This window comes from Camelus ferus, chromosome 14 (genome assembly GCF_009834535.1).
Source record: "Camelus ferus isolate YT-003-E chromosome 14, BCGSAC_Cfer_1.0, whole genome shotgun sequence".
Taxonomy (NCBI): Eukaryota; Metazoa; Chordata; class Mammalia; order Artiodactyla; family Camelidae; genus Camelus; species Camelus ferus.
In genome coordinates, this window is record NC_045709.1 from 23,610,373 (window position 1) to 23,631,592 (window position 21,220).

At 44.0% G+C, this 21,220-nt stretch overlaps 1 protein-coding gene across 5 annotated transcripts in view; it reads left to right on the forward strand.

The window, feature by feature from the left end:
• Positions 1-931: 931 nt before the first annotated feature.
• The window catches only part of XPO4 (exportin 4), a 102,481-nt gene continuing 82,192 nt past the window's right edge, over positions 932-21,220 (forward strand). For 2 of the 5 annotated variants that reach the window (XM_032496459.1, XM_032496464.1), the window contains exon 1: positions 6,691-7,773. In XM_032496459.1, coding sequence (XP_032352350.1) covers positions 7,705-7,773 — 69 coding nt within the window. In that variant the 5' untranslated portion in view covers positions 6,691-7,704. Of the gene's footprint in view, positions 1,498-6,690; positions 7,774-21,220 lie in introns of those variants that run through there. The other 3 variants (XM_032496461.1, XM_032496460.1, XM_032496462.1) reach the window with 3 other exon arrangements.

Here is a 21,220-nt window from a genome sequence, read left to right on the forward strand (position 1 = left end):
CAGAATGGCAAACACAGGAGAGAGCTTGTATGTCTGAGCGTGGCCACGTGCCTGTCTTCCCTCCCGGGTCCTCGTCTCTGTTCCCACCGGGGGAGAAGTTGTACAGAGTGGTGAGTGGGGTGTCTGAACGCCGGGGAAGGGGCAGGAGGCCCCCCAGCTGGCCAGGCGTGTTTTGGGGGCAGGAGGCTGTCTTGGGACGCGTGGAGCGGCTGGCCCGGGACAGGTGCAGCCTCAGGGCAGGAGGCGGCCGAGCGAGAGCGCACTGCCTTCTCAAGTCACAGTCGGGGGACCTGGCTGAGCCCCTGCGGGCTCCTTGCACGGGTCACAGCAGGGGTCCCGTCCTGGTGGGGCCCAGCCCCAAGCCCCTCGGCTTCCCGACTGGCCCCACAGTCAGGGCCCTGGCGCCCTCTGGACAAGTATCCTGGACCAGGGCCCAGCCTTTGGTAACACACCGTTCCTGGCTTGTCCCTCCTCTCCCTCGATCAGTCCCGCACTGTCCCGTCCCTGCAGAAGCCCCTTTCTTTTCTCTGCGTTCACGGCAGACCCTTACGTGACCCCCTAAAGCCAGACCCAGAGCTCTCGCTCGCCCCGCCCCCGCGCGTGGGCTGCCACCTCCTGAGCGAGGGCAGTTCGGCGTGGTGACGGCGTGGTGTCCGGCGCTTGCTGGGTGGAGACACCCTGCCGGCCCCGAGGCCGCAGAGCGGTCCGAAGGCCCAGGCGCCGCGCAGAGAAAGTTTCTTAAAAAAAAAAAAAAAGGCATATCTTTGCACACAGGTCTTTTCCTGCATCTGTGATTAAATCCTCAAGAACAGCTTTAAGGTTCCTGTTTCACGTTTCCAGGAGGGTTTCTGGAACAGTCGTGCCGATTCCTGCTCCCGAGGGCGCCGATTCCATGACGCCGCCTGCGAACGTCATTTCACTCTGAACAGTTCACTTCCGTAGTTTGAATAAGTACGCAACATGGTGTTTCCTGCAGGCTCTTCCTTCGTTCTGGCCCAGAGGCAGGCACGGAAGATGTGACGAGCTCCAGGCTCCGGCTCGGGGAGCCGCCCGGGGACGTGCGCGGCGCCGGCCGTCGCCTCCCTGGACCCGCTCACGTCCCCGGCGGCGTGAACGCGCTCGGCCACGGCTGCACTTCGGCCGGAGTGGCTGCTGATCAGGAGCCCGCGTCACGCGAGTCGGAGAAGGGGGGCTGCGGCGGGACAAGGGCTCGGGGAGGGCGGGGAACAGCTCGCGGCCGCCGCGGCGGCGGCGGCCAGGGCCCGGGGCTCCTGCTCTGAGAGGCATGTGGGAGCCCCGACACCAAGGCAAGCCGGCGCCCGGGCGAGGGGCCGGACGTGCCGTGTCGGGGCTGGCCGACTCCTCCCAGCCCCTCGGAGGCCCGGCCGGGCACCGCGGCGGCGCAGCGCGGGGAGGACCCCTGCACGGAGCGGAGCTCGCGTCCGTCAGGTGGGCCTGAGAGACGGGACGCCCAGCGGGAGGGTGGCGCTCCACGAGGTGAGTGCCCCTCGCCTGCCTGAGCCCATTTCCACTTCCATCCTCGAGGGCCCCCCACGTCGTGCACATCGTTCGAAGCTTCAGGTCTGCGCCTGCAGCTATGAGGGTGGGTCACAGGAGACCTCTGTCTCCCACCCTCTTTCTTTCTCCAACACCTGAGATGCCAGGAAAAAGGAAAAACGGGGGCTGATGCCCCCTGACACTCCCACTTCAGGTACCAAGTCACTTGTGCAGAATGCATCCGAAGTTGAAGAATCTGCCCGCCACACCCGGAGGGCACTGCAGCCAGAAGAGACCCTGTGCCCCTGAGCCACCCGTGCCCCCGGCCCGCAGCAGCACTGCTGACGTGGTGCTTTTTCTTGGATCACTACTCTTTCTTTACCCCAAAATGATTGTTTTATAAAAATACAAAGGGTTCCTTTTTCCAAATTAACTTGTCCGGGGTCTTTAGGAACCAGTGAAATACGTAGATGAGGTACCTAGGTATATAAATATTAGGAAAGGAACGGTATAGAAACTAAGAATGCACTTTTTAGGTGGATCTAGGAGTGTTTTTTAAATTATTATTTACTGTTTAAAATATTTTTATTGAAGTACAGTTTACAATGTGTCAGTTTCTGGTGTACAGCACAGTGCTTCAGTCACTTAGAAACATACATACATTCATTCTCGTATTCTTCACCATCGGTTACAAGATATTGAATATGGTTCCCTGTGCTATACAGTATAAAATTATTATTTACTTTAAAAAGTATTCTGGGGAGAGGAAACTGAGTTTACTTTATTTACTTTTTAATGGAGGTACTGGGGACTGAACCCAGGACCTTACGCATTCTAAGCACGTGCTCTACCACTGAGCTATACCCTCCTCGCCTGTTTACTTTTATTAAAGAGAAGTAACTACGACCCCTCTTGGAGATTTCAAGAAGGCTTTGATACTTGGAATGAGAAACACTTTAAGGCTAAGGAAAGAATATTAAGTTGTTACTCTACATACAACTGCAGATTTTCTTCCTAATTAAATTACTAGTTTTTGCCCCAGAGTTTTGACCTTAAAGAACTGATGACCTAGAGATGCAGGCTTCAGTTAAAGACAGAGGCAACCACAGGGTTGGGAATCTTCTGTTGAGGTTGTTACTTATTTTGATCAGCATAGGTTCACGTCTGCAGGCTTCAGCATTCCTGAAAGGCTTGGTGGTTCTGCCCTGACCTTCCACAAATAACGTTACCAGAGATCATCTGAATTTTGTTGAGCAGATTTTTGTTTACATGTTTCTTTTCTGGGCCATGGGAGTTCACACCAAGTAAAGAAATGTTTCAAGTCCTACTTCTTTCCAACAATAGGTTACATGATCACAGCTGAAACAGAAACAGATACTAAGATAATAAGAATATATGTAGAAATACGCTTGTACAGGTGTGTTTGGGGGTTTGATTTCCTTTACTCTAGAATATACATACAGAACGTACTTGCCTGTGCCTAATCCACTGATCATTTATCCTGAATTCTGTACGGTATTTTAGTCCAGAAAGTGCCATAGCTCCTGGGTGCAGGGCCCAGCCGGCAGACAGCAGGGGGCGCTGGTGATGTGCTTTTGCAAGTGAGATTGGTGCTCACCTTAAAGGGTCCACAAAATTTCTGTTTCCACAGAGAGGAAAATAGGGATTCTTCATTAAATCACTGGCAAATTGCAATGTTTTCTTTTAGTGATTTCTTTTTATATCTATGCATTCTAGGAAGGTGCTGTTGAACCTACATAGTCACTCAGAAGTGATAAATGTTCAGATTTTTAGATGTGAAGGCAAATCTGCATTATGTGTCCTTCCCCCTCCCAGAGGGATAAGAAGCTGGACAATTGTCCAGGGACCCTGGAACGGCATGGCTTACTCTTCCGGAATTACAGGCACCTACCGTTCGTTTCCTACACACAGTTTTACGGGTGGCATTGCGTTCAGCGTATGTGCGAAGCACCACTTTGCACGTATTGAATCCTTAGCGTTGAGGCTTGACTGTTTTAAAACCCATCGGAGGCTCTGCAGAAGTTTATCATAGGTTCTTTGCAGACCTACAGCATAAAGCAGATGGGATTAGATGATTCAGCTAGTACGTCCTACAGGCATTGCTTTCATCAGACTTGCGCCAGAGACTACAGAAAAAAGTTTTACCTCAAATATGACTATTCCTTTTAAGTAAATGTGTAGGGACAGAGTCGGGAGAGCTGGTTGGGGGCTTTGATAAGAGGTGGGCTTGAGTGTTGCTGGATATACAGGATGATTGTCACTGCAGGAGGCTGGGAAGGTGCCTGGCGAGGGAGCAGCAGTCATGGGGCAGAGGCCAGAACGCGGTTGGTGTGGCTGGTCTCCGGGGCCGGGGTACCAGCCCCGCTGAGGCAGTTAGCAAACCAGCAAACCAGCTGTTGTCAAATGCCGCGTTCCTTCCCACTAGACGGGTCAGAGGACGCACCGCCAAATGGCACCACACCCTCCGCCTGCACAGCGCCCCCAGGTGGCCACCTCTTAGGCCGAGTCTGCGGCTAGGCCAGCAGGACATTTCGTTTAAAGACCCTAGGAATCTGTGAGCAACTCAAGCCTTTAGGTCGGTGGGCTGTAGGACTAGTCTGAGATTTCTCTGGAAAAATAGAGGTCTTTATTACAATCTCAGAACATTTTTAACTGGATGGGTGCCTTACAATACTGAGCTTTATAGGGAAGGTGGAATATTGTCCCTGGCTGTTTTCTAACCAGTAATCGTTTTACTTCATCAGAGAGTTGCTAAGTTTTTACATGTCGTATAAATTAAGAAGATAAAAGAAAAACAGACTAAACTTATGGTGCTGTAGAGTTCAACAGCATGAAGAATGCCTGGTTTTATGTTCTAGAAGTAAACTGGTTCACAAAGAAATGTTAAGATGGCAAGTTGGGAGAGCAGAAGGGACAAAGCCACTGATGACGTTTTGCAATTACTTTGATACACACACATCAAAACTGTGATATTAATCAAGTATTTAATATCAGAACTCCGAATAGTAGCATTTCACAGGCATATCACGTGTGCAGAAATATACCTTCTGTGCAAAAGGAAATATTCTAAAGAGGTATTTCCCTTGTTTCCCATATTTTTATTTCTGGGGAAATACACTAAGTTCCTGTAAATTTCACACCGTAGTACTCAGTTCTATGCGCTACCCTGGATGGTTTCAGTACTCCTGGGTTATCAGATTCCTTAGCATTTTCTAGACCAAGTGTCTTCTACAGCAAAGGGAACTGTTCTCATGAAGTGTCCCATCTAGTCTGGGCTTCAGAGATGCCTTGTAAAGAGAGACTTTTTTCCCTCTCCTGATTCTCAAGTAAAGCAGAATGCTCTCTCTGTTGCATGATTCATCCATCTTCCTGTAAGGAAGGGCTCTGGAAGTAGGGCGGTGCTACCCTGATACTGTGCCACCTACCTGTGAATAAACTACTTACTCCTGGTTGGTGACCTACCCAGCACGGCAAGGCTGACAAATGGATTTACAGCGTGCATCAGACACCTTGACCCTCTTGCGCTCAGGGTCCACAGCTTTGTATTCGCAAGACAAATGGCTGAATTTAGAGCACCCTCCGCATTGTGGTTGTTGACTCAGTGAGGCTCACAATCACGGTCAATGTGGATTTTTTTGTTTAATTTTTATTTTTTAATGGAGGTACCTAGGACCTCGTGCACGCTAAGCATGCGCTCTACCACTGAGCTGTACTCTCCCCTCAACGTGGGTTTGACAGTGGTTGTTGGCAGTTAGTCCAGAAGAGCCTTTCCCTGGCTTTTGTTTCTCTTGGAAACACTTTAAAGGTTCAGTTTCTGGTACTTTTTCTATTTTTCACAGAGCACATTAGACTATAAATCTTGTTTTCTTTTAATCATTTGAAGATGTGGCCTTTTAATTACTAGTAGTGAATCTCATGACTAATTATAACATTAAAAAATTAAAGTTATAGTCCCTTAAATAATCTGAACATTTAAAAGAATCAGACATTAAACTAATAATATGAAGGGGGAGAAAAAAACCTTATTGATGACTCCAAAGAGCTTTTGTATATGTGGGTTGTATTTATTGCTATTTACTGTATAAAAAGTTAAAATTGAGAAATTAAAAAATATCAATTCATTTGAAAGAACAATTGGAAACTCACTACAAGTTCACCTAACACATTTATATGAAAAGTAACTTTCTAAAACAAAAAATTTAGCGAGAGGAGTGCCACTGTTTTTACATTTTCAGAAGTGTCTTTAATGTCTGTCTCAAAAGGAGAAAACCACATGCTCACACGTCTCCACATTTACTGTGTTATGATGTCACATATCATGTATTTGGAAAATTCCATTGTTCATTTCACACCGACAGATAGTGAACAAGCAAGTAATATATTCGATTTATTATGAAAATATTTTTTCCAATTATTTTATTTTTTAAGCAAAGCAGTCAAATTTCACAAGAAAAATGGGATGTTTATTTACATTGATCTTAAAAAGATTGTGGTTTAAAAAAACACAGTAGCATAAAATGTACCATCTTAACCATTTTTAAGTGCACAATTTGGTAGTGTTAGGTACATTCACATTGTTATTCATCTTTCGAAACAGAAATTCTGTCCCCATTAAACAACTGTTCCCCATTCCTCCCCCCACCCTCTGGCAACCACCGTCCCACTGTCTCCATGAATCTGACTACTAGAGGAATCTCACATGGCGGAATCACAGTCTGTCTTTTCATGACTGGTTTATTTCACTTGGTGTTATGTCCTCAAGGTTCATCTGCTTTGGCGTGTGACAGGATTTCCTACCTTTTTAAAGCTTATTAGTATTTCATCGTACGTCTGTCTACACTACATTTTGTTTATCCATTCATCCATTTTCTAAGAGTTTTATCACTTTAGGTCTTTGATCCATTTTGAGTTAATTTTGGTATATGGTGTAAGGAGATACAATTGACATATTAACATGGTGCACATTTAAGGCGGACAACATGGACAGTTGGGAAAATCGTCTAACCCAGAGCCTATTTCACAACAAAGTGTTGAATATCTCACGTAATTAACTGAACGCCGTACTTAAGGTGAAAAACAGAATGGTTGTTAAGGGTGTCGGTTGTTCACGCTTGTGACTGTGCGGCAGATTAGGAGCCAGGAGGGTACTGGGCGGGCCTGGGAGAAGATCAAAATTTGAAACGGTTTCTAATGAATATTTTATCACTTCCACACCATCGAAAAGTTGAAAAATCGTGAAGTTAAGAAAGCCTGTACTTAGTGAAACGTTGACTGAATGCATCCTGTATGTCAGGCACGGCGTTAACTCAGTTTCACACAATTCTTAAAAAGGGCCACTGCGCTCACCTTGCCCTTCTGTAAATAATTCCTTTGTCTCTCTAGCAATAAACTCTTGTTAATTTACTTCCTCAACTTCAAGCTGTACGGATGCCAAATATGAGAAACCTGGTTTTCAATGCCGCTAATAATGCATTTCGGTTGCAGTGACTTAAAAAGGAAACCCTCAAAAGTACGGCTCACGTATAACTGGAAGAACTATGGGGAGCTTTTGGCAGAGGAAACTCGCTAACACGGAAGTGAATCTCACTTTCTGTGTAGCCCCAAGCAGCAGAGCGCAGCGAAAGGTAGCCGCTTAGGGGAAGGAGATGTCGGCTCAGGCAAAGCAAACCCCTCATCCGAACGGGGCTCCCAACAGCGGAGGCTGCTGCGAATGCGAGCCCGACGCACCGGGGCACGGTGGTCACGGGACCCGCCCGGCGCCGCGGCAGACGCCCCCACCCCGAGGCCCGCCCACGGCCGCCCGGGCCCTGCGCGGCGCTGCGCTCACGGAGGCCGGCCTCTCCCTCCCTGGAAGGGGAGGCGCGAGGGGAAAGGATGCGCGTCCCGGTGGAGTCTCGCACACAGACGTGGACGCAGGTCCCGGGAGCGCGGAGCCCCCGCGGCCGCACAGCGCAAGCTCGGGACGGAGGCGCCCGGCGAGCGTGCGGGGCCGGGCGTGGGCGCGGGCGAGGTCGGGGCTGGGTCGCGACCGGGGAAGCGCCTCCCCCCGCCGCCCACCGCCCTCGCCCCGTGACCCCGCGACCCCGTGTCTACGTCGGGAGCGCGCCAGTCCGGGGCGCCGCGCGATTGGCCGGCCGGGCGCCCGTTCCCAGAATGCAGCGCATGGCGCGTCATTGAAGAGAGACCATGATGGCGGCGGCGCTGGGGCCCCCAGAAGTGATCGCTCAGCTGGAGAACGCGGCCAAAGTTCTGATGGTGAGTGGCCGCGGCCCCGCGCCCCGCTCCCGCGGCCCCCGGCGGTGCTGCCTCGCTCGGCCTTTGCGCCCGCCGGGCTAGAGACCGGCCGGGCGCCCGGGAGCCCCAGGACTGGAAGCGGCGGCGGCGGCGTGGCGCAGGGCTCTCCCTCCGCCGCGCGCCTACCTCCGCGCTCCTGGCTGGCCTGTTTCCTCCCCTGGTTGTCCGGCGCCCCGGCCGCGCCGCGGAGTCGGGGCCCGTGGGAAGGGGTTTCCTGTGCAGCGGCCCTCCCCGCGCGGGGGCGAGGGGAGGCGGGAGCCAGGTCGGGGCGCGGGCGCCCCGCCGGGGAGTTGGTGTCGGCGGCGGAGGGGTGGTCCGTCCCGGATGCTGTTAGCAACCCTCGTCCCGCTCCTGCCTCGGCTCCTCGAGCGCTTTTTCCGACCTGCAGCGGCCGGGGCGGCCGCAGCCGCTGCACGTGGAGGACCGGCGGCGGGGAAGGAGGGAATCTTTGGGACCAAGGTCACTGGGGCAAAACTTGGTCTAGGACTGAGCTCCCTGCGGTCGCGCGTTGAGGAGAGTTGGGTGTACGGCCCTCGTGGATTTCTTTCTCACACTGCAATACAGTGAGCAGTTTTGGTGACTAGGGTACAAGAAGTAGGTAAGGCCGAGTCAAAGAATAAAGCAAGCATTCCACGCAGGGAGTAGAAGTAAGGATTAACCATATTCAGTCACTCAATAAACTGTGTATTTGCTGGCTCAGTTTTGTTTTTGTTTTTACTACTTCCGTGTTTGTAGATGTTTTTGAAAGTTAGAGGCTCCTTGATTGCTTGAATTGACTCAGCCTTTCTAAGAATTGAATGCAGCCAGCTTTGTTACCTTTTTGCTTTTTTCCTTTTGGCTCGATGCTTGGGTTTTGTGTTCGTGCATCACATTTAAAAATATTTGAGCTAATTACAGCGTCGTTTGTAGTTTCTTTTATGAAGTTTTGTTTTCACACACACCACCAGATCATGAAAGTTAGCTCGTGAAACTGAGAAGGCTAATAAAAAGCAGGATTTACTTATGCATTGTGAGTGAAGTTAAGTGAATCCTTTTGTCATAACACTGACTTGATAACATTTTTAGACTCTTGTAGGTTAAATCCAGAAAAGACTAGCTACTGTCCCCCTTAATATAAGGTGCTTAAAGTCTCTGACATACAGCGTTTCCTGAAATACCTGTAAAGTTTCTAGGAGCTAGGGGCTCCATTTCATTTCATTTGACTTTGGAAAGAGTATGTGACCCCCAAAACACTGCTTTAGTACTTAAATTGATAATATAAAATAAGTGCCCTTCGCTCACCTGAATGTTAGTATTCGTGCTAGTCAGTATCGCCTCTCCCCCCCAGAAGAGCTTGTTTTGTCGTCACCTGTAAGGGAGTAGCTGAGAAGAGCCGTATGAAGTCCTGTTTATTGAGTGCATTCTACACGGGGGTACTGTGCCTGGTGCTTCCCATACTTTGTTCATCCTTGCAACGGCTTTACAAGGTTGAGAGAGTTTAAGTGGCTGAATTAGGTCTAGAACTCAGGTCTGGGGCTGTAAAGCTGGGCCTCTTTCCACTCTTACCTCTCCTGCTTCCCACCACCTCTTCTCTATGTTATATAAATATATACATCCCTTTACATACTTTAATCTTTTCCAGAGCAGAAGAGTACTGAAAAAAGTGTTATTAAAATTAGGAATTCCTTTTTAGAAATGTCCACTTAAACTATTCAAAAATGTGTACCAGAAACGTGTTGCAGTAGCAGTTACTGCACGATTTCTCAGTATGAGAGCTGCATCCCATTGTATTACAGTCAGTAACAGTGACTCACATTTTATTTAGTGTGAGGCGCTATGCCAAGCACTTTACATGTATTACCTTATTTAATTCTCAATAGTTATGAGGTGGTTATTACTTTCATTTTCATGTAATAGACCACGGGACTGAAACATGTAGAAGCCAAGTAATTTACCCAAATTTTCGAGAAATGTTGTAGAGTGAGGATTCCCACTCAACTCTGTCTGTTACCAGTCTGTGGTTCTTAACCTGTAGGGTAGTGGGGCTAGGGAGCAGGTAAACTAATTCATTTGGGGATAGTTAAGAATGTTAAATCTCCTTCAGTTAACACTGGAAGATTTAAAAAAGAGTGGGTGATTTTGGCATTTATTGTCTGTGGGTCAGGTGAATGACCATCTGAGGAAATCTTGTTTGTAGAAAATTACTGTGTATTTTAGCTGTTAATATGTTTTAGGATTCAAAGTAATCAGTGATGTCTTTCACAATTATTTTTGCTTACTTTTCCTGTTTGGCAGTCCGTGTATTTCTTTAGGGAAAATCAGCACAGAGTTTTAGTGTGTAGGACCACCTCAGACTCTTTCAGTGCAGAGGGCTTAGCGAATTCACAGTGGGTAGCAGAAGGGAACGGAAGTGCATTTTGGGGTGCAGGCCTACATTTTTGGTGATAGGGTCTACATCTTTTGTCAGCCTTTCTCAGGAAACAGACCCTGAAAAATAACCTAGCTTATGTGTTCTCTCTTCCATTCTGCAGATGGGGAACCTGAGGCCCAGAGAGGTAGAAATGACTTGCCAAAGGCAGGTCACAGAGCAGATTGGTGATGAGAGTGTTCCAGGCCCCAGGTCACCAGACCTCCTTTTCAGAGCCCTTTTAAAATTTGTACTCAGCCATGCTGCTTCTTGAAGTCAGTGTATTATAAAACCATGAATACTATGTTTTATTACTTGATGGGAAGTGTCAAAGTGTTCTTGAATATTGCAGTTGCTTCATTGTGAACATCTATCTTCAGTCCCGTTTGGGTTATTGGATAAGCTGCCAACAAAGTAGTATGTTAGACCTTTAGAGTGAAAAAGATGTTTATGAATTTTAATGGGTCTCAACAGAAGACTGATTTCCCCCCCAATAGTACTAATAAGGAATATTTTCTGTAGATGGTTTTAAATACTGCTTAATCTTCTGATTCAAGATTACTTGCTAGAAAATAAATTTGAAAGTGAACAAACTGGAATGAGGAAGGGTTTTTTAAAATTAGTAGCAGTATGCAAGTGACATTATCTATCCTGAAAACATTGTATAAATGGAACATTATTTAAATATGTCCTGAAATTTTCTTTTCCAAAAAGATTCCAGTTGTTGGTTTTTGCTTAAGATACCTAACCATACATTTTGAGAGGATATGAAAACATAGCAGAGTAAGTAAAGTCAACCACACGTCTGCGCTAACGTTGCCAGCAGTGAGAGTCTGAGTGAAGTTAGCAGGTTATGCTCAAGGACCTAAAAATTTGGTGTTGCTGACACATTTTATGTCGTTTAGGAATTATGCCAGTAATGCTGGAAGGTATTATTTTAAAGTGTATCAACAACACACAGTATCTAGAATAAAAAGTGAGCCTGCCTCCTTGCTGTTTCCCCACTCAGTCCCCTCCCTAAGCAGTCTGTATGAAGTTTGAATATATTATGACCTTATTTCCTGTGCTTTTACGATCTACATTGTATAGGGTTTTTTTTTTTTATTTTTTGGTATAAATGGTATACTATAAATATTAACCTTGATTAAAAAAACCTTAGTGATACCTTTCTGAATAGTAAGAAATGCAAGCTGGGCAGAAGGGTGTTTTGGGGGAGTAAAAGTTCCCTAACTGTTGGCAGTCTGTTACAGAAGCCTTAAAAATCAACATTAGCTTTGGCCCCAGCGATTTCACCTCTAGCTATTTATTTGGCCTCCAGAAATACTTGCACGCATACGAAAACCTGTTGTATGTATACCTTGCTGTAGCAAAGAACGGAAATAATGTGAATCTCCAGCTGGAAGGAATTGGTTACATAAAGCACAGTATTCCATACCGTAGGGCATTAGGGAACCGTGAAGAAACGTGGATCCAACACGGATAGCGTTTTTGATGAAAAGATCTGAACGGACGTGGAAAGACACTCAAAATAAACGGGGAACAGAACATATGATTTTAGTTTTGTTTCCTAAATAAAAAAACTCTGCATATGCTTATATATGCATTAAAACAGAGTCAGAAGGTATATACTAAACTTTTAAGAGTGGCTCTCTAGGAAATGCAATTGAAAGTGGCGAAAGTCCTCAATTTCTGTTTTTAATAAAGTAGTTTGAATGTTTTTTCTGCAGATTTCTTTAATCACTGCTTGTAAAGCATAACCAGGCTAGCAAATGAAAGGAAAAGAAAGTCTTGAGAAAGAGCTGTTAGGAAATCGGTACACTTTATCCTGAAGCAGAGACAGGGATTTACTCTCAGGCCACACTCTATTCATTGGTAATTGTGGGGATATGCCAGACTAGGGGCTTTCAAAATTTAGGAGGTGCATAATGAGTCTCAGGGTGACTGTGAAAACTGCAGACTCCTGCCTCAACTCTAAAGGTTCCGTTTCTTAGGCCTGTCTCCTTCTGCCCTCTCACTTCAGGGGCTCCCTCAGTGGGGCACTGAGCCCTCAGCCTGCTTGCTGGCCCCTCCTCGAGTTTTAGCCATAAGGCTGTTTCTTTTTACTGTCTTTTGTCTTCCATCCAGGCTCCATGTAACATGAAAATGTGGTATCTCTTGTTTCAAAAAGAAGGGAAAAGTGCCATTAGAGCTTCTAAAATATAAAGCTTTTTCCTTTAAAAGTGTCTTATTATTTATAAAACACAGTAGGAGTAATAGTGCTTTGAGTAACAATACACATAGGTTGTAGAAGAATAATGTGTTATTTTATAATATACAATAAATAATATTTTATGCGGTATCTTGATTGGTCATAAGATAACTTTGGCATGTTTTTCTGCAAATCTATTAGGCCATCAAAAGTTTCGCTTTTGGCAGTTTCATTTTCCATCAGTATAATTGAAAGTGATGTCTGTTGCTTTCAACAAATGCAAGATTGCAAATATATTTTAAATGAAAGTAGATTTATTCAGGGAGCTACACACTCCATAGATAGAGTGTGGGCCCAAGAAAGGTGCCTACACTTAAGTTTTGGCAGTTTTTTATTTTAAGTAGGATCCTTCTGCTAATGCAACTGTTACTAGAGCTCTTACACTTTATAGGCTGTGACAGTGTGGTGATACATTTCTGTGAACAGTTGTCCCTTGGTATCAGCACGGGATTGGTTCTAGGACCCCCCCACCCCCATCCGACCAGAATCCACAGATGCTCACGTCCCTTGTATAAAATGGTGGTGTTCGCATATAACCTACACACACCCTCCCTTATACTTTAAATTATCTCTAGATTGCGTGTAACACCTAGTACAATGTGAATACTACATAAATACTTGCCAGTGCAAGGCAAATTCAGGTTTTGCATTTTGAAACTTTCTGGAATTTTTTCCCCAAGTACTTTGATTTGTGGTGGTTTGAATTCATGGATGTAGAACAGAGGGCCAGCTTTTCCTATTTACAGATGTAAACTTTGGTACATTTAGAGCCGATTATTCTTGCAGAACATTTTTTTCTATTAACTCTTCATAGAAGTCAATGTGACGTGTGCTTGACTTTAATTTTAGGTGTAGGTTTATCAATATTTTAACATTTCCTGTGACAGTTCTTAGTTACTTGTAGATGTCATACAAGGAACCAAAAGTTTAATTATTTGTATGTAATTAAAAGTACTTCTGCATTCTTCCATTGTATCTTCAATTAAAAAAAAGTAAAATTGTCTTCTCATTAATAAATGGTTCATCCAGGGCTTTAGTTAAAATAGAATTTTTTCCCCTCAACATTGCTAATTTTTAGAGAAATGCAAATCAAAACTACAAAGAAGTATCACCTCACGTTGGTCAGAATGGCCACATAAAAAAGTCTACAAATAATAAATGCTGGTGAGGGTGTGGAGTAAAAGGAACGTTCCTATGCTATTGGTGTGAATGCAAATTGGTGCAGCCACTAAGGAGGTTCCTTATAAAACTAAAAAGGGTTACCATGTGATGCAGCAATCCTACTCGTGGTCATATATCTGGAGGGAACTCCAATTTGAAAAGATACATGCACCCCAGTGTTCATAGCAGCACTATTTACAACAGCCAAGACATGGAAGCAACCTAAACGTCCATGGACAGATGATGGGATAAAGAAGACGTTTTTATATTTTGTACGTGCGTGCGCGCGCGCGCGCACACACACACAGGAATATTACTCAGCCATAAAAAAGAATGAGATAATGCCATTTGCAGCAACATGGATGGACCCAGAGATTATCATACTAAGTGAAGTAAATCAGAGAAAAACAAATATCATATGATAACACTTATATGTGGAATCTAAAAAAATAATACAAATGAACTTATTTACAAAACAGAAACAGACCCACAGACATAGAAAGCAAACTTACGGTAACCAGAGGGGAAAGGGGGTGGGAAGGGATAAACTAGGAGTTTGGGATTAGCAGATACAAACTACTACATAATAAGACAGATAAACAACAAGGATTTACTGTAGAGCACAAGGAACTATATTCAGTGTCTTGTAACCAACTATAATGGAAAAGAATCTGAAAAAGAATATATATCTATATCAGAATCACTGTGCTGTACACCAGAAACTAACACAACATTGTAAATCAACTATACTTCAATTTAAAAAAACAGTGCTCTTTTCCATTGAATGCGACAGTCTTTGAATTTAATTTCTAAGCCTGTAGTTTTGCTTTGCTGTAGCAGTTTTGAAAAGCAGAGATCCTTTGAAAAGTAAAATTCTGGAGAGTTGTGTTAACTCCCTGAAATGCTTTATTGCAGTGTCCATGTGTACATTTTTGTTTTGTAATTTACTGAAAAAGTTCCTGCCTGTGTTCCTGTCCTAGTGCTCAGGCTGGAGAGTTAGTGTTTGTGCAGGTGCCTCAGGGACAGGCCCTGGGGATGGACAGGCAAGCCGGCCTCCCCCCGGGGTCCTGGTGCTGCTGCCAGTGGGGGCCCAGCTCCCACCCCAGACTGCTTGGAGGTGTGTGTGTGTGTGGGCCTGGCTAGGGCCTGTCTTCATAGCCCCCACGCATGCTCCATTGTCTCACTGGGCTCCACTTACAAAATACAGGTTCAGAGCTAAAACTATGACAAATTTCAGGGTGATGACCAGAGTATTACACTAAGCCCGGGGACTTTTTGAGAGTTGAGCCCTGTGTTCCCGAATTGGTCACACTGCTGCAGCTGGCCTCGGGCTGCCGCAGCCTGGGCACTGGCCTGTCACATTTGATGTGCTGCCTCCTTCCTGGACCTTATGTGCGTGTGTCCCCTCAGCTGCGGACACCCTTCTCCTTCTTTTGCCTAGTTAATGGTTAAGGTTTTAGATCTCATTGTAGTTGTTTACTTTGTCAAAGTTCTGACCATGCTGAACTACACTAAATTCTTTTCTCATAGCACCCTTTGGTTTAGTAACGTTATTACATCTGCAGTTTTATGCTGTTAATTTAATTATATGATTGACTCCTCCACTGGGTTGTAAACTCCATGGGCACAGAGATTCTGTTTGGTTTTGCTTGTCGTTGGCTCACTGTTGTGTCTGAAGCAGCTAGTACATCGCCTGCATGCAGTGAGCCTTTGATTGTAATCTGTGGCTGGGAACTCGTGAATGGACTGCTGCAGGGCAGGCGTGTGGGGCGGGGGGGTTCTGGAGGCGGGCTGCCCAGGTTCCAACCTGGGTTCCTCGCTGCGCGGCCTTGGACAGGCTTGATGTCCAGCTTCCGAGGACCCTTCTCCTGTGGCTTTTCCTCTGCATCTGCCACACCCTCCCTCTCTCCCTGCCTCCCTTCCTGTCCTGATCCTGTCACAGAACCTTTCGGACGCTGTTCCCTCTGCCTAGAATGCTCTTCCTCACCCTCACCTGATCCTTTGGGGCTCCCCATAGTCACATTCTCTGGAAGGGTTTCCTTAGCTTCCCTGCCCTGTCCTCAGATCACTGAGCAGTTCTTTCACAGCACCTGCCGCACCTGAAACTTTACGTTTATTTGTGTGATGAATGAATGAATGAACGTTGGTCTCCCTCACTAGATTCTAACGTGTTGGTTTAAGGACCTTTTTTGCACGTAATAGTTGCTTGGTAGTATTTGTTGAATGAATAAATGGGGAAGGGCCTAGAGAATTAGGCAGGGCTGGGTTATCTAAGGCCTTACTGGTCATAATAAGTAGCTTGGATTCGCCCCACAGTGGGATGAGTTGCTCTGTGGTTTGGGTATGTGGCTGACAGCGGTGTGCGCATCCACCTGAGGGAGGCAGGGTGTGAGGTAGGAGGACCTGTTAGGAGGCTAGGAGGTTGTCTGCAGAGGTGATGGGGTTCTGGACTAAGTTAGAGTTGGAAGGGAATTTATTAATGTTCTTAAAAATGTTTTTAATGCCGAAGTAACTCTACTGGTGAATATATATTTGGGGGCAGCTGGGGAGTACCCCAAAACAGCTTATGTAAAATTTCTCAGCGTTTATCTTAATAAGTTAATAGAAATTTTATTCTAGTCCATAATTTATTCATGTTTTAATACAAAAGTATTTGACTTCAGTCTTTGAATAAGATTAATAACTTCAGAAATCTGGTCTGTCTGTATTTTGTGGTTTTGTGGCAGGGATCAGAGAACTAATTAGAAAACAACTGTAGTATGACAGTGACCTAATCAGATGAGATGTTAGAAAAATCACCCCGTTGCTGGATTAGGCAGCACACATGGAGTGTTACTGAAATGTAGGAACTGAGCAGCGTGTAATACAGAGGGTCTGGATCCAGACTGGAGTCTTCTTGGCTCCACCCCGTGACGAGCTGTGGGACATTCGACAAGTCACTCAACCTCTGCGTGTCTGTTTCTTCATCTCTAAAATAGGAAAATAATAATTTTCAGGGAGTTAATGTGAAGGTTCAGTGATTTCATTTACATTAAAAGGCAAGTGTTTGGTGCTCGGTGCATAGTAAGTGCTCTAAGTGTTATAGTTATTTTGCATTTTAATGTATCGACACATGAATCAAGGTAACCTTATAATTGGCACTGAGTGAACATTTATTGAGTTAAATTTCTTCTTGAGTAGTGTCTTCCATGTCGGCCCTCTCCAATAGGGTCCCCAGTAGCCTCATGTGGGTATTGAGCCCTTGAAATGTGGCTACTGCGAAGGAGAACTGAATTATTTTACTTTAATTAATCAAAAAGTTCATGTCAGGATAGAGCTGCCATGCTGGACAGTGGAGGTCTGGGCTGTAGCTGCATCTCCTCGTCCTCATCTTCTGCTTTGGAAATACTGATTCCAGGTTTCTGTTGTTCCTTCTGCTTGTTGCACCTGCACTGTCAGCGCAGTGCTGATTGTGGGAATTAAGTGTACCTTAGTACGTTTTACTTTCTTGCTCTGATTCTTTTTCTTGCTTTAGAATCATCAGAACACAATGCTTTTGAAAACACTGATGACACATAACATCGATGATAGAAGATGGCCATATTTTTTACTTCGTAATGTAAATCATTTTCATTTTAGATTTATAGACATCAATTAGAGTATTCAAGACAGTGAGTTGTATCATCTTTGTACACACACCTGCCTTTAGCATTTGTCCACCTGTGAACTGTATCAAGCAAATTTTCTACATAGATTTCATAAAAGAGTAGAGAATACTGTCACATACCCTTTCAGCAGAACAGGCTGGTTCAGGTCTTGGCACAGAATATCGGGTAAAGTAATTCCTGTGTGATGACTGACCGGGTGAGAGTACTCTGTTTCCTTCTTGTCTTTGGAAGTACATTGCTCATTCACTGATCCTTTTTTATTTTTTTTAAAGCTTCAGTTTTTTTGTTTTTGTTTTTTTGGAGGGGGTAGGTAATTAGGTCTGTTTTTTAAATTATTTTTTTAATGGAGGTACTGGGGATTGAACCCAGAACCTCATGCATGCTGAGCATGTGCTCCACTGCTGAGCTATACCCTCCCCTCTCATTGATTCTGGAGTTTGAGAAAATTCACCTAGGGCAGGGTTTCTCGCCCTTGTCGCTGTGGGCATTTTGGGCTGGGCTTTGCGTTGTAGGATGTTCCACAGCACCCCTCCCCTTTATCTGTTAGTTGCCAATAGCACCCCCAGTTGTGGCAACCAAAGATGTCTCCAGACATTGCTGGCTGTCCCCTCGGGCACAAAATTGCCTCAGTTGAAAACCTCTCATTGAAAATGGCATCAACTGAAGACTCAGGGTCTGAGATTACACTTGTATGATCAGTTTTATCATTGTGACTGAGTCTGCGCGTTAGAACCTTCTGCAGGGACAGGAATGCTCTGTATGTGTGTTGTCCATGTGATAGCCGCTAACCACACGTGGCTGTTAAGCACTTAACAATGTGGCTAGTGCAGCTGAGGAGCCAAATTTTTTATTTAATTATAACAAACTTAAATAACTAAAATGGACCAGTGGCTACTGTTTTGGACAGTACAGGTTTAGTGTACTGCTGCGTATCTTTTTTGTTTGTTTGTTTATTGAAGTATAGTCAATTTACAATGTGTCAATTTCTAGTGTACAGCACAATGCTTCAGTCATACATGAATATACATATATTCATTTTCATATTGCTGTGTATCTTTTTGCATTCATTTTCTGATTTACCTCTTAATTGTAAAATGTCTTTCCTTAACTTTTTTCTCTGTCATTATGGGTGGAAAATGAAAAATTCTAAATTCTCACCACTATTCAGTGAAACCTAAAACAAACAAAAAAACCAACAAAAAAAACCCCTACAAAGATGGTGTTTCCAGATTTCTTTTGTATCTTCTTGAAAGATCATGTTGAAGTTTGAGCAGCGTAGCAGAAATAATTGAGGATAATGTAATCGTGCTGGTTTGTTTTTATTTTGCTATTGCATTACTTCTCTAGGTGATTTCATCATTTAAAAATTTTGTTATTTTACTTTTTTCTTAGCATAGTTGGGGATAACTGCTGAGTTCTGATGAAATAATCCTGAGAATGTTGAAGTAGCAAGATGTTTCACAATATAAAAAAAATCTGATCACTCAGATCTTACTGTATTTCTTAGGTGTATAAAAGAGTCCAATGGATCCATGGGTGACTTCAAGTTAGAGTGAGTTTTATTCAATTTTTTAAAAGTAAAATTTCTCCTTATTCTTTGGGAGAACTCTAAGGAAAAAAATCATAAAATATCAAGCATTGCAATTAGTTAAAACTGCTTAAAAAAAGAAAAAACTCCAAAAATTGAGTTCAGTGGACCCTGATGGCATACTGACAGCTACTGACAATGTAAGGTAATGCCTTTATTCTCTCTTCGTTGGGTTTGATGTTTGCTCTGGGTTTTTTTTGGTAAATTCTTATCAGGTTAAGGAAGTCTGCTAAAAGTTTAGTCGTGCATCTTAATTTATTAAACATATTTCTGCTTTTTGTGATAATGTAATCTTTCCTTTAATATGTTAATGTGGTGAAAGATGTTGGTTGATTATTCTGGTGTTAACCCAGTTTCCCTTGTTTGGGTGAACTAACTTGGGCACAGTGTACATTCTTACCTTAATTTAAGGGAAATCCCACTGTTGGATTGGCATGTGAACTGTCTGTTGATGAGTGAAACCGGCCTAGATGTGTCTTTCCTTGCAGTGTCCTCATCTGGTTTTGCCATTGGCACGTTTATGACGATGTGCTGGCCTCCCAAAATGGGCTGAGGAGTGTCCCCTCTTTTGTATGCTCTTGAAATTTGTGTAGGATTGGAACTATTTATTCCCTCCTGTTTGGTAAAATCACTGGTAAAATCTTCTGGGTCAGTGGGTTTAAAAGAAAAACTATTTTAAGTTACTGATTCAATTTATTTAATAGTTGGAGAACTTTTCACGTTTTCTGTCTCTTAAGTCGGTGATTATATTTTTCTAGGGATTTTTTCATATTACTCCAGTTTTTATATTTATTACTATGAAGTTGTTCTTCCAGCGTGTCTTTACTGTCTGAGGCATGTGTAGCTGCTGTCTCTCTTGGCCTTGGCTGTTTATAGATCTGTGTTCTTCCGCCCTCCCCCTCCCTCTCTTGATTAATCTTGCCGAAGTTTTACCACTTTGGTTGTCATTTCAAGAGAGGCAGCTTCTGGCTTTTTTGTTTATCTCTTGTATATGTAATTTCTGGTGCATCATTTTCTGCTCTTTATTATTTCCTTCAGTCTGTTTTCCTTGGGTAGGTTCTGCTGTTTTTCTAAGCTCTTAGGTTGGTTGTTTAGTTGGTTTGTTTTAACCTTTTGAATTTTCCATGTAAGCCTTTAAGGCATGCATTTCCCTCTCATGCCCTGTTTGTATACCGCAGGTTTTTGATTAATTTCAGATATATTCCAGTATGATTTCTTCTTTTATCCTTAAATTTTTCTAGGTTTTATGTTGTTAAATCAGGCTCTAACTGAACTGCTTTGTGCTCAGCAAATGTGTTGTGTGCATTACTTAGCATTTGTTTGGAAGGGCTTTATGGCCCGGTGCGTTGTCAGTTGTTCAGTGTGTTTAAAAAGAATGTTCAGTGTGTTTAAAAAGAATGTAGAAGACAAACTTATGGTTACCAGCGGGGAAGGGGGTGGGAAGGGATAAATTGGGAGTTCGAGATTTGCAGATACTGACTGGTATATATAAAATAAATAAGCAAGTTTATACTGTATAGCACAGGGAACTATATTCGATATCTTTTAGTAGCTTACAATGAAAAAGAATATGAAGACGAATATATGTATATTCGTGTCTGACGGAAGTATTGTGCTGTATACCAGAAGTTGACACATTGTAAACTGACTATACTTCAATTAAAAAAAAGTAAAATAAGATAAAATAGCTAAAGGATATAGGAAAAAAATGTGTGAAATCCAGTTAAGGTGAAATTATTTATGCGCGTTGGATTAAGCTTGTTAAGTCTGTCTGTCTCTGTAAATTGGCGGTTCCCAGGAGAGGTGTGTTTGTGGACTTGCTGGCTGTCCTGTCGTTTGTTGCTTTCTGTGTATTATTTCCATACCATTTCAGTTGACCCCTTTATGATTGTTAGATGACCCGCTTCTCTGCAGTAACATTTTGCCCTTCATCTGTTTGCCCTGGTGACGTCACCGCCGTAGCTCCTGCATCACTTCCTTTTGGTTGGAGTTTGCTTGCTATGCCTTTTCCCATCTCTTACTCGCAGTCTTTCTGTGCCCGTGTTTTTGTGTGCATGAAGTTGGATTGCCTTTTTTATCCGGCCTGACGATCTCAGTTTTTCATCTAGAGAGTTTAGTTTATTCACTTTTGTGACCACTGATGATTATGGTTTGTTTCTGTCCTTATTTTGTGTGTACGTGCTTCTTTTTGCCTTCTCTGGGGTTTGATAATCTTTGGTTTCTCATTCCACGGTTCAGATGTCATGATGTATGTTCTTAATTTTTTTAATATATTCTCTTATTGACCACGGTAGACATTTTAACATGAAGGCTCAATTTAACCTAAAATTAACCTGTATATTCTGTCTCAGCCAGGACAGTACCAGAACTTAAAAATA